Below are 13,890 nucleotides of genomic sequence, written 5' to 3'. Positions count from 1 at the left end.
CTCCCTTAGAGATAGGGTGAGGAGCTCGGTCACTCGGGAGGAGCTCGGAGTCGAGCCGCTGCTCCTCCACATCAAAAGGAGTCAGTTGAGGTGGCTCGGGCATCTTTTCCAGATGCCCCCTGGACGCCTCGCTGGAGAGGTGTTCCGGGCACGTCCCACTGGGAGGAGGCCCCGGGGAAGACCCAGGACACGCTGGAAGGACTACATCTCTCGGCTGGCTTGGGAACGCCTTGGGGTTCCCCCGGAGGAGTTGTGTGTGGACTGGGAGGTCTGGGCGGCTTTGCTTGAGCTGCTGCCCACGCGGCCCGACTCTGGATAAAGCGGAAGAAAATGGATGGATGGATGGAATTATTTATGGTAACTTGAGGTTTTAGATTTGCACATTTAATTGTCATTTTATTGTATCATTAATTGTTAAACAAAACATGTAAAACACACGTTCATGTAAGAATGTGTGATTCGGACAAAAAAGAAAGATCATTGTAGAATATTTGCACATGTGGTGAAGTATCAGTAAACATTTGTTCTTCACCATCAGTGTGAGTGTGTCAGAGTGAAAAAGCAGAAGTATTTCATGAGGAGGTTTTTGTCACGGTGTGAATCACTGTGATACAGCAGCAGAAGCAGAGTCGTCCCATGTCAGACAGAAATACTGAGCAGAGTCTGCTGTATCTGCTCGCTTAATGATGAGCTGATAATCTACATCTGATGTGGATTTAGAGTTGAATCTGTCTGAGGAGAATCCTGTTCCAAAGCTGGGTGAACTATGTGAATGATAAAACTTCAGAATATACTGAGGAACTCCACCAGGAACCTGTTTGTACCAGCTGACATAATTTCTATCATCTCTCTGAATGTTGCAGTTCAGAACAACCTGTTGTCCTGCAGAAACTGTGTGGACAGCAGGCGTCTGAGTCAGAACGATCACTGCATCAACATCTGTCAACACACAGAGAAAAATCCATGAGAGACAGTTTGTGGTTCCAGTGACGGGAATCAAATCAAACACAATCAAATCTTACATGTTAGAGCAGTGATCAGAGTGAAGAGGCTCCACAGCATGCTGTCACTTTGTGATGTCATCGTCCTTTAATGTCCAGCTGAGAGGTGAGTAGAGTTGGAGTGTGAAGAGACGCTGAAGCTTATAAAGACACTGAGGAGACCAGAAGAGGAGGAGTTACAACACTCAACACACTTTGTGTTATGAAATTATCCACATTATGCCGATCTGCTCTGTGTCAGCCTGATCCCGTCAGACCTCAGAAGCTAAGCAGTGCGGGACCTGGTTAGTACTTGGATGGGAGACCTCTTTGGAACACCAGCGGTTGTGTGTGTTTCTCCAGGTAACACTAGAGTTGCGTCAGGAAGGGCATCCGGCGTAAAACCTGTGCCAAATATCAATGCGGATCTGGTTGTATCCGCCGTGGCGACCCCGAACATAAAAAACGGAAGCAGCCGAATGGACAACCAACCATATGTGGATCAACATCACAAATATCAGTTTATCATTTTTGTTACTAATCACTGTATATGTTGATATTATATTAAAAGTTTGCGGATGTCTTTTTGATGACTTTGAAGAACTGAGATGTCAAATTCTTCTCATATTTCTGCACATTGATCCACCTTTTAAATAATTAATTGAAATGATCATGCAAATATTTAGAAAGTTCTCTTCAATTTGAATGTTTTATATTTCTTAATATTGCAGTGTAAGTTACTTAATGAATTTTTAATTCCTTGTAGCACCATTTGCTTATGAACTCTTAGCAGGAATTAAAATAAACCAGTTTAATCTGGATATCAAAATTACTAGACTGAGGAATTAAAATTATGATTTAAAGAACAAACAACATTTTTTCAGTGAGCTCAGACACTGAAATTCATGTAGTATTAACATAACCTTTTGGTTGAATATTCTGTGGTTAGAGAAATGCTGATATAATGTCTGACAATTATCTATCCTGAGTACAACCAACAAAGAAGAGGAAAATATGAAAAAAATTAAATAATAAAACAAAACAAAAATGGGAAGATGAAAGGGGTTTTTCACAACAACATATAAACAGCCTCCAACTATGTATTTTAATGATAAGGGTCTAATGGTGGACATTTTGAATTTTAAACCCATAGGCACAAATGAATTTGCTGTGACCTACAATGATCTTCCCATTGAATCTCTGTGATATTTAAAATGTTTATAAGTTGTTTAAAGATGTTTTAGTGAAAAACCCCATTTTGGCGGCCATCTTGGACACTCACCCTGGTGGCTGGTGAAGATTGTTACTGTCCATCTTTTAGACTGAGACAGTTCCATTCCAGGCCCGTCACTGATGTTTAGCAATTCTTGCTGGAACATTATGAACATTTGAGCGTTTACTCCCACATGTTCTACTTTTACAAACAATTTAATGTGCAACAGTTAAATTTTTTTGTGATCTGTTCTTGACTGCATAATTACATGTTTTCATAGAAATACTGCAATTTACTGCACAAAAGAATATGAAAGAATTTATGCAATAATTCATGAAGGTGAAAAAGAAATGCAATACAGACCACTCACTGACTCATCTTCAACCGCTTTTCTGGGTTCGGGTCGCGGGGGTAACAACTCCAGCAGAGGATCCCAGACTTCCCTTTTTCATGCCACATTAACCACCTTTGACTGGGGGATCCCGAGGCGTTCCCAGGCCAGTGTGGAGATATAATCTCTCCACCTAGTCCTGGGTCTTCCCTGGGGTCTCCTCCCAGATGGACATGCCTGGAACACCTCCCTAGGGAGGTGCCCAGGAGGCATTAAAACCTTAAGCATCAGTGAAAATGTGTCAGCGTGAAAAAGCAGAAGTATTTTTTGTGGAGGTTCTGGCCACGGTGTGAATCACTGTGATACAAACTCATTAACAGAGCTGTCCCATGTATTACAGTAATAGACAGCTGAGTCTGACTGCTCCACATTGTTGATGATCAAACAACAGTCTGTTTGTGACTGAGCTGTATATGTAAATTTTGGAGATGAGAAGCCAGAGCCATAAGTTGGAGAGCTGTGGGTACGATGATAACACAACACAAACTGAGGAACTCCTCCTGGAATCTGTTTGTACCAGTAGGCTACATGACTAGTATCAGTTCCCAGGTTACAGTCCATGGTGGCTTTTTCTTTCACAATAAATTGTTTAGTGTGATATGTGCCCCCTTAGTGTTTCACGTTTAAAATGAAATCTTAATCTGGAAAGGGGTGAAAAGTAATTTATCCTTGGATCGTTCAGAGCTCTCCTAGTGTGCTGTCATCAGAGTGATGTTCCACCGGACATCCCGAAGGAGTTCTTCCAACTGGTGGGGAGGATTATATTTCCCATCTGGCTTGGGAATAACTTGGGACCCAGTAAGAGTTTTGGAACTTGTCCTTGGATGGGGAAGTGTGGGTTGAGCTGCTTGGTTGGCTGCAGAATATAAAAATAACATTCCCTGAATCAAAGGCAGAATTTTACTCAAAGCTGGTTTTGTGCCATTTTTCACTTTCCAGATTTTTCCTGTAGTTTAATTACTGTCACATTTACTGAAGTAAGAAGTCTTAAAGTAGACCTGCATTGAAATAAATTTGGTCAGATTTCAGAAAGAAATAGCTGATATGTATTTATAAGACCCTTGTGAATGCAGTAAAGTAAATCTGTAAGCCCAAATTTGTAATTCAGCGGAAAAATCTTCGTTTAAAAATGACAAATTTGCAGCTAAAATTTAGCCCTCTGTGAAAACAGTTTGTACAGCCGTATCATTTCCATGACGTCAGGGACAAGACGACGCGCTCCCGCCTTCAGTCCGATCCCGCATTGAAATTGATTTTATCTGTTAGTAATGTTACTTATACACGTCCTGGTTTCAACATCCAAAAGTAAGCTGCAATGAATGTGAGATACAGATCTGTGTGCTCAGATCAGCAACGACATCGACAGCGGGCGCCGTTCTTCCTCTCCCGCTCTCTGCCTCCGCTACGCTCGCTGTTTTAATGCGAAGCGGCCGGTACACCTGTTGCTGCAAAGACAGACTTCTTGCGGCAAAATCCACAGCACCGCACGTCTTGGGAATCGGAGCCCCAGAGCACCATGGACGCTGAGAGAGGTTTATATATTTTTAATGACTGGGATTCTTTGCGGGTCTCGCCTCCATATCCCGCGATGGTACCGGAGGCGAAAGACAGTAGATTTTCATTGCGACACCACTCAATCAAACGGGCGTATGAAAAAGTCCCCCAAAATAATTTTCAAGCACAAATAAAAGAAATGTGTACTCACCAAACGTGCCGCAAGACAATATGAAGTTTTAAAAAAGTAGATCCTTCCGTATAAGACAAGAAAAAGGTGCAGATGCAAGCTGACGTAAATCCACAAATTACAATTGGCGCAATGCATGCTGGGAGAGGGTCTTGTCCGTGACGTCTCGGCAGCGTCCATGATGAGAGGGACAATTTGCGGAGGGCTAAATGTTAGCTGTAAATTTGTCATTTTCAAATGAAGAGTTCTCCGTTGAATGACAGATCTGGGCTTGCAGATTTACTTTACTACATTCAGAAGGATCTCATGTGTAAATGTAAGTCATTTTTTGTTCAAAAAATCTGACTGCATTTTTTTCAATGCAGGTCTCCTTAAACAGTGTTTAACCTGTGAACAAGACACTTTGTGTCAAAAAACAAACAAAGTGAAAAGAAATTTCAATGAAATAAAATGTTCTTCTAAGCAAGAAAAAAGAAAAGAGATTTTTTTTTTTTTTTTTTTTCAGATTCAATAATATTATGATTAGAGTTGTAACATCATCTATCCATTTTTTAAAAGTGCGTATTGTGAATGAACATTTACCTGCATATTCTTGTTGATTCATTTAATGTTCAAACATGGTTAAATTAAACAAGTACCACATGAACATGACATGAATACTGCAAAAATTCCTGAAGGTGAATTAGAACTTTGACATGAAAGAACTCTTCAAAGCTTCAGCATCAGTGAAAATGTATCAGAGTGAAAAGCAGTATTTCGTGAGGAGGTTTTTGTCACAGAGTGAATCACTGTGATACGACCTCATTAACAGAGCCGTCCCACGTTTTACAGTAATACACAGCTGAGTCTGACTGATCCACATTGTTGATGATAAAACGATAATCTGTCTTTGACTGATGAGTTGATGTGAATTTAGGAGATGAGAAGCCAGACCCATAAGTTGGAGTGCTGTGGGAATGATGATAATACAACACAAACTGAGGAACTCCTCCTGGAATCTGTTTGTACCAGCTAATCACATATCCAGTATCAGTTCCCAGGTTACAGTTCATGGTGGCTGTGTTTCCTGTGGTCACCGTGACAACAGCAGGCTTCTGTGTCACTACGGTCACACCACTGACACCTGGAAAGAAGAAGATGAGATGAAGAGAAAGCCACAGACTGAGCTGAAAGCTGCAGTAAGTCAGCCTCCTTACATGTTAGAGCAGTGATGAGAGTGCAGAGGCTCCCCAGCATGTTGTCACTGTGTGCTCACAATGGACTTGGAACGTGGAAACTTACTGCTGACACATTAGAGGCTGTGGAGGATGACCAGAGGAGGTGCAGGAGGAGCAATTTAATACCACACTCAACATCACAGTGATTGACAGGAGGAGGAGGAAGCACGTCACTTATTATGCAAACACCTGACCTTTGACCTCAGCATTTACATTTTAGCTATAAATAATCAGAGGCCTGCAGGTGCATCCTGGGAAGGAAGAGAAAGAGTCAAGAGGTGATGCTTCACTGATGAAGGATGAAAATTCATTTTCAATTGTGACTTGATTTTCTAAAATATTATTTTTTGCAGGAAGCTCACTCTGAAAATGTTTTGACTTTTTTCTTTTATTCTGTTATTTATGGTGTTACTGTACATCAATCACATCATTTCATAATGTGCATAATGGTTAGTATTACTAATTCATAATTACTTACAGACATTTTTTTTTCACTTTGTTAAATGGCTGATTAAAACATCCATGTAGGTCAATATGGAGTTTCTTTGAATGAAGTAGGATTAACATTTTTGAAAATATACTTAAAACACTGCAGTTAATTAGATTTAAATTCAAAGAAACAAATACTTTTTTTTAACCTAATTCTTTTTATTGAAGATTTTTTTCTGATACACAGCAACACTGATACAACAGCACGACCTAACAGTAACAACATGTACTACAAGCATGCAGACAAATCTTTCAACATGACTTTACAATGTAAAATATTCTGATCCCCTTCATCTGAAACATGTAAACATTGTAAGCAGTGAAGAAGCAGATTTGAAATGGTCATTGTGTCTCCTGCTGTTCTTCAGTGGGACATTCTGACTTCTTGATGTTTTTTCTGAAGTCTGGGAGCCCAAAGACACTTTACACGTGTAAACCTGATCCCTGTTCCAGTCTGACGTCTCAATGGTCAGATAACTGCTGATCTGGAAATTCTGGTCTGGTTGTTGGACAGCGGTGCTGGTAAAGATCCCACTGCTCACTGGACTCCCACCAGACAACCAGGTGACATCAGAAAAAGGTCCAGACTGACAGGACAGACAGAGCAGAGAGACTTTGTTGGACTGAAGCTCAGCAGTGGATGGAGGGAAGACAGTCAGGACAGGAGGAGGAAGGCTGGAGCCTGAAGACACATGGAGGACATTCAGAAGACAATATGAGGACATATCAAAATCTGAGAGAAAAAAGTACAAATTACAATCAGTTACTAGAGTCAGTAACTGGAAGATTATACAGTTTAATATAAAAAGGTCATTAATGTTGAGAACATAAAGTAACAGAAGCAATTCAGTATCAGCTAAAACACAAAGTAAACACAAAAAAGTTGGCTCACTGACATCTAGAAAAATGCTTCATTGGATAATTATGTTTTCAATTTTTGAACAGTTATTTTTAAAAATTATTTGAAAAAAGATACAAACTGACAGAGTCATCTCTGAATATATCAAAGTTGAAAGTATATGTTTCTAGCATGTGAGTCTTAAATGTCATGTAAATTAATTCAATGTAAACAATCTTTACAAATCTAAATATATTTTTTGGATGCAAAAAGATTTGATTAAATGTTAAGAAGAATTAAAACAACATATTTGCACTTAAAAACTGAAAATCAATCACGGAAAACATAAATTTCAAACATGGTTCAAAAGCTGTAAAAATAAATAAATAAATAATCCATACAATTAATATGGTACATCTCAAGGTCACTGATTGGTTGATCAACTGATAGGTTTACATATTTTGGTGACATTTAACACAACATTCCCAAATGTCATGTCAAATGATACAGACATGATTCATTTTTGGAAATTATAAATTGACATTTTCTACAAAAAAAAAAAAAGTAAAATAAACACTAAAGTGCAGTGCATCCTGTTTTTCCTCAAACAATGCTGCCTCAGCCAATGTTTAAAAATTGCAACCTATCATATAATAAACAATTTTAATCTCAAGATCAAAAATGTATTGACTTCTGAGAAAACTATTCATGAAACAGAAAATATATTATATGATATTGTGAGTAGAAAAGTTCTTTCTTGTGACAATCAGCTTGGTTCCTTGTCCGAATACCACAGTGATTGAGTTTGTACACACGGCCGTACAAAAACCTCCTGACTCTCACTGATGAGGGCAGTGAAGCTGAAACATGTTCAGACCAACTTTCACTGTCAACATCTCATTTTTTTTCATCACTGTGATCACAGACAAAAACACTGCAGCATTTTATTCTTTCTACATTTTCTGTTTTGTTTTTCTGTCTTCATTCTTTTGTTCAGAGTATAAATACTATTCCAGATATCATCAGACAATCCAGTAGTGAGATCCAATTATTTCACACACTTTTGTTTGGAAAAGACACTATTTGTTAAATTTATATGTATGAATAAGTGTTCAATGTCATATCTGCAACAAATATAAATCTCTTATTATTTAAGCCCCCGTCACACATAGCAAGAATGTGCAGGAACCAGGCCGAAACAGCAAAAATCACAAATCAAAAGCAGTCAGGAGGGAAAAAGGTTGTAGTCAGCAGTGTCAGAACTCATCCAGACTACCTCGTGCACACCTGCACGATGGCATGCAAAGCACATGTAGACAACAGGTAGATGACACAGACTGCAGTCAGACGGCCATAAAAAGCGCTGAAGACTGCCCGATGTCCACATGTCTGGATGGCAAACACGAGACTGGAGTTGGAGCGAGCACTGTGTTCCTCACGCACACGTTTGGGGCTGAAATGATCACTCAGGTGTGTGTGTGTGTGTGTGTGTGTGTGTGTGTGTGTGTGTGTGTGTGTGTGTGTGTGTGTGTGTGTGTGTGTGTGTGTGTGTGTGTGTGTGTGTGTGTGTTTATAACATCTGCATGAGCTGTCAAGCCACTGGACACCTTTGCTGACATTGTGCTGGCAGTGGTCCAAGCAGTCACCACACGCACACCATGCATCAAACGTGGCCTTTCCAGTGAACTTTAATTTCTTTTGACTTTTTTGCTCTCTTCAGGAACACAGCACAAGTCTGTGCACCGTGATGTGTGTTGGAATATCACATGGGATTTAATTTTTGTCATGGTTGTTTGCAGCACACAGCAGCCGGGTGAGAGGTTTTTCACCACAGGCTGTGGTTTGGTTCCTGTGCGCTCTGCACTATGAAACGATCATGGTTCTCTGCTGGAGGTGAGTTTCATGTTTAATAATGTTGTCATGGCCTAGCAATACAGTTCCACATCACACCTCTGACAGAGTTTAGATGGTGATCTAGTAACAATATGTATATTACAGCGGTAAGATCTGTTCAGCTCTGTGCCTGACGTGTGCTATGACGTATTACTGCGCATGAGGCCACGCAGAGGCGCAGCGGGACACGATGCTTTCGGTCTGATAGCACACTGTTCACATTCATTGTGCATGATGAATGTGTGCCACATGCATGTTATTACATAACATTTTCTTTTCTATCCCTGGCCGCTGTCCAGTGTAGGTGGACATTTCTGGCACAACATGCTGGGAGGCTTTGCTGTGACCGATCGATCTCAGAGCCCAATCAACCATGATCAGATCATTTCAGATGCGGTTTAGATGCTGTCAGAATATGTAGACTGTGATCAGATGATGCAAAAACTGCACATAGACCACCGTCAGATGTGTCTCCCATCTTGATGGTGCTGAGAGTGTTTTGAACATGCGCAACACACTCTGGACAGCCAATCAAATGGGACCAAATATGTAGACTGCTCATAGACTGCCATCCGTAGGTCCTCAGACTGCACCTCTATACTTCCAAATTGTTGCTGGATGTGTCATTCTGACACCATTCAGCCTCAATCGGTGTATGTGTAATGGGGTATTAGTCTTATGCATTATTGGCCTTGCAAAGGGGAACTATAAATATATCTAACAAGTATAATTATTAAGATCCTAAATTGGATTAAATAGGACTGGACCTCATCAGTGGGTCACCAAAATACTTAATTTTCAGATTTAATAATTATTTGGAAAAAAAAATAATTTGAATGTTCGTTAATTACCTCTGGAGCACCACCTATAATTTCAAGCTATAGGAACTTTAATTTAAACATTAATAATTAATCAGTCTCAAATCATTAATCAGTCTCAAATATAAAAGTCGTAAATTCTACCATACAATTGGCCAAAAGTTTCCACCTGCCCACAATTAACCACAGCAGGAATATTTACATTTTATTTACACATATACAAGAAAAATGAAGTTTACTGGCATTTTGAGTGGATGAGCAATAATTAAATAATTATGAACACATTTGTTACTCATTAGACATTGAACAAAAGCAGTTAAATAAATCTTAAGGAATTAAATAAATAAATCTGATGTGAATTTAGTTATGAATTTTCAAGCAAATTATTTTATTAAAATTATTCAATGAATATGTTTAAAACCACTTTTAGTGCAGCAGATAACTGAAACAATCATGTAAATGGTGATAAAAGTATCAAATTCGGCAGAAATACTCCTTAGACTCTTTTGAAAAAACGATTGGCCACTTGAATTTTCAATCGGTGGTCAGGTAGGGGTCAATTGAAGAATTACACAGTGGTCAAAATTAAAAGATGCTCCAATCATATTGAAAACTATACCACATTATTTGCTTGATCATAAAGATTCCAAAAAGGTATAGTTTGGACTATCTGTGACTGAATTCTATGGAGTTATGTGATAAAAACAGCAAAAATGGTGACAAAGGTCAGTTTCAGTTTGTACAGGGATCAAAAGTTAACGTTGCTCCAATGCTGGTAAAAAGTGATGCAAAGTATTGGTTGAGCTAATAGGATTAATAAATGGAGTAGTAGTAGTTGAATGCTTGGTCTCCAAATTAAAGGTCAAACAAGGTCAACATCCATTGGATTCTATGACATGTGACATATGTTACCCCATAACATGATAACTAAGCATGATAGATGGTCCACATTATTCCTTTTTAAATCCCTGTTAAATCAACTAATAATTTGCATTTGGTCAGTTGAAGAGACAGTTCGGATGAACCACGTCTGTCGCTGATGCTTTTGCAGCAGGTTCGTCGCAGCTTACTCGACCCAAGAGGTGAAAGCATTTCTTGAAGAGGGTTTCTGATAGCTTTAAAAATTTGTGGAACCAGATTGTCTTTGTGAATTTACAAAAAGTTAAAAGTTTTGAGAGCAGTGTGGTAATGTTAGAAAAAGGAAAAGTTGCTTTTCTATCAATTCACTCTTATTCAGAAAAGTTCTGCTTGGAAGTTATCTTATAAAAGTGAAGACTTGACTCGCCTTAAAAATAGTTCTCAGGCTTGTCCAAAAGTTGTCAAAGTTATCAAATATCATGAAACGAGGAATGAACAAAGAACTACGTGGTAGCGTAAGCCCACTGTACATCAAATGACTGGGATCACGAGAATGTGCAGCAACTCCAGGAAGACTGTCAAGATTTTATTCTGACTTTGGAATCTTGTGAAATCGCATGAAAACCCATTAGGTGTAAGGCTAGCTTTAGCTACATGAGGCTAGAACACAAAAGAAAAAGTAAGCTCTTGTGATAAGAGCAGAAAAAGGCAGAAGAGAGAAGGAGAGTGACAAAGAGCTTGCCCAAGGGGAAAAGAAGGCAAGAAGAAACTCCATTCTGGAACTTTTAAAAGGGATTATGTCATTAATCCAACCACTTGGTGTGTAATTTCACTCAGAGAAGACTTCATGTGTAGAGAGACATATGAGTTAATATACTTAAAAACATTAACTATGTTGTCACACACTTTGTTCTAAGATACTTTTGAATGATATAACATTATTAAAGTTACTTAAACACATCCTGAACAAACAGTTACTTATGGCGCTTCACACATTGTGAGAAGTTTGGACGAAAACAGCGGAACAGTTCGAAATTAGTGCACGAGACATCGGGCACGAAACATTGCGCCAACGGGCAGGCGTGCAGGAACACGGTGCGAGAGTTCTTGCACGCGCCGGTGTCTGTTGAGCAGGAACAGTGCCAGGTACAGCACGTGGCACCACTTATGTAGAAGAAAAACCAGCTGGTACATGTGGAATCGCATCGCTTATCTGGAATAAAAAAAAAACAAAACAAAAAAAACAGCCAGTACCTGTAGGACCACATTGCGCCGCTTATGTGGAATAATAAAAAAAAAAAGAAAAAAAATGCAGCACCTGGGACGCGCACTCGCACCTTGCACGTGTTCTGCCCGACACACGTGTCTTGTGGATAGTGCACCACAGCACAGACACCGCGTCGTGACGTGATAGTCAGATCACCCTCTGCATGTTCTGATCTGACGGTCCAATTCAACCTGGGGGGCTGTCAGTGTCCACTCCGTGTGCGCGTTCGCTTGCTGCAGCTTGTTGCCACCACGGCGATATATGTTTTTATTTATGTCCACATAAATACAGCAATCAGACACACGCACCTGACAGTGGACAGTTGTGAGTCCATAACTGTCCAAACACAGTAGGTGTTATGCAGCTGGAATGTCCAGAATGACAGATCACCACAGATGCTTCTGTCGGAAGTCACGCCTAACGTGAGTGGAGCGCACACACCCACGGCAGCGCACACACCCACGTGTCAGTGTGTATGTTTGCAAAGTCACACTCGTGAGAAACTTAGACAAATTTCACAGCAGTGCGACAGAGATTGTCTGCAGTCTGTGATCGTGCCAAGAGTGTGACTGGCTACACATTTTCTAAGTGCCATGTGAGCAGGGTTAGGTGTTCGTACGTGTCACCTGGAATTTTCTGGCACCTGCCGTGAGATGGTGTGATGGGTTTGCACAGTGCAGACTCTGTCTTTCAGGCACTTGTGTGCGCAAATAGTTGTAGCAACAGGTGTAGGAGGTGTTCCACCATCTTTGTACTCCTCATAGAAGCTGTGTGATGACGTGAGCAATGTGAGTGTCCAATCGGAATTGGTTCACCGTCACATGGTTTTCCAAAATCTAATCGTAGGGCAGATTGTCCTCACGTGACACACCAAAGATTGTTTTTTAGGAGTGATGTGTTACTTGTTGGCCCGTTTAAATAGCCCCCTGGCTGCTCCAATGTGCCCTGCGCCAATATGCACAGCGAAAGTGAAAGTGAGCAGACGGAGCAGATGGAGAGCCTCTCATACAATCTCACGTGCTCAAACAGAGTGTGTGAGTATCAGGATTGCTCGAAAAGTTTTCCTGTGAATGTTATTGGATAAGCCTGTGGCAAGCTCTCTCGCTCCGGCCTAAAGCACTGTTTACCATATCAATGGAGCAAGGGGGGAGGGGCCACTCCTCAAACTGAATGAGCCTCGAAGTGTGAATATTGCTTTCAGAGCAGGAGAGAACAAACACACAGTCAACTTCATAGTAGAAGTTTGTGATGTGACGTTTGTGTAATAGCAGACAGAAATTGCTTTGAGATGAAGACCAGCAAAACGCATAGACCATTTTGTATATATTGTTCAAAATGTGCATTTGTGTTTATTGTTTGAACCTTTCTGTTGAACAGTCCTTCACACAAGAGCCCAAATTACCTTTATAAACTGTCAGAACAGTTGTTTATTATAGTTTGCTGTGTGTTTTGAATAAATGTGTGGAAAATTATTTTCCGCTTTACTTTTTCCTTTCTTATTTCTGATTGTAAACCTTTATTACACTTATAAAACACAACTATAGCATATATATTTCGAAAGTACAGGTTGTCCTGAAAAAAAAAGAGACATAAAACTTGATTGTGGGGTGCAGGGAGAGCTGTTAACAGCAATAATAAAACATTTATGCCAGGCGAGTGAACTGTCCAAAAAATGCCCTCTGACCCCAGAGGGTAAACAAAAAGATCTTTTTCTTCCTTGAGACCTGTGGAGAAACTGGTTGTCAAAGTTTTGAGTTTATGGTCACCTTATCTTGGAAGAGACATTCTCTGGATGGTCTGGAATGCTTCAAGCTTGTTGTGAGGCAATTATAATGTCCTACAATTTCCACTGATGGAAATTTTAGTGATAAACAAGTTTCAAGGACCCCTTTGAAAAGCTTTAAATTAGAGGCCCCGGGACAGCACATCTGGAAAGGAGGGTTTCAGAGAGTTCGCCAGTTGGAACAAGGAATTTCCCAGTCCAGAGTGAAAACACAGCATTTTCCTCTGTTTACCACCTCAGGCTTTGGTTTAGAAACATTAATGTATTTATTTAATCACGGCCAAGCAAGGCCATGATTGATATACATCAGTAAATTAATGTTTTCTGTTAAAATTCTACTCACAACACCCCATAATGAAAACATGATTTTTTTTTTTTTTTTTGCAAATTATCTAAAGTCTAAGTCTTTAAGTGAAGCTTGGGGCTAGTGGCCGACAATCACCTGAGCATTTCTTCTGT

At 39.9% G+C, this 13,890-nt stretch overlaps 1 protein-coding gene and 1 pseudogene across 3 annotated transcripts in view; both read right to left on the bottom strand.

Annotated features, from left to right (window-relative positions):
* LOC117527790 (immunoglobulin lambda-1 light chain-like) overlaps positions 1–5,684 on the bottom strand; it is a 38,161-nt gene extending 32,477 nt beyond the window's left edge. Inside the window, exons 1-2 of one of the 3 annotated variants that reach the window (XM_034190289.1) lie at positions 5,465–5,684; positions 5,066–5,391 (exon numbers count right to left, since the gene is read on the bottom strand). In XM_034190289.1, the coding sequence (XP_034046180.1) occupies positions 5,066–5,391; positions 5,465–5,504 (366 nt within the window). In that variant the 5' untranslated portion in view covers positions 5,505–5,684. Of the gene's footprint in view, positions 1–613; positions 940–1,022; positions 1,113–5,065; positions 5,392–5,464 lie in introns of those variants that run through there. The other 2 variants (XM_034190290.1, XM_034190288.1) reach the window with 2 other exon arrangements.
* A 593-nt stretch (positions 5,685–6,277) lies between these two features.
* The window catches only part of LOC117527797, a 48,604-nt pseudogene continuing 40,991 nt past the window's right edge, over positions 6,278–13,890 (bottom strand).

The sequence above is a fragment of the Thalassophryne amazonica genome, chromosome 16, assembly GCF_902500255.1.
Source record: "Thalassophryne amazonica chromosome 16, fThaAma1.1, whole genome shotgun sequence".
NCBI classification, from domain to species: domain Eukaryota; kingdom Metazoa; phylum Chordata; class Actinopteri; order Batrachoidiformes; family Batrachoididae; genus Thalassophryne; species Thalassophryne amazonica.
This window is presented reverse-complemented; position numbering and strand designations above follow the sequence as displayed.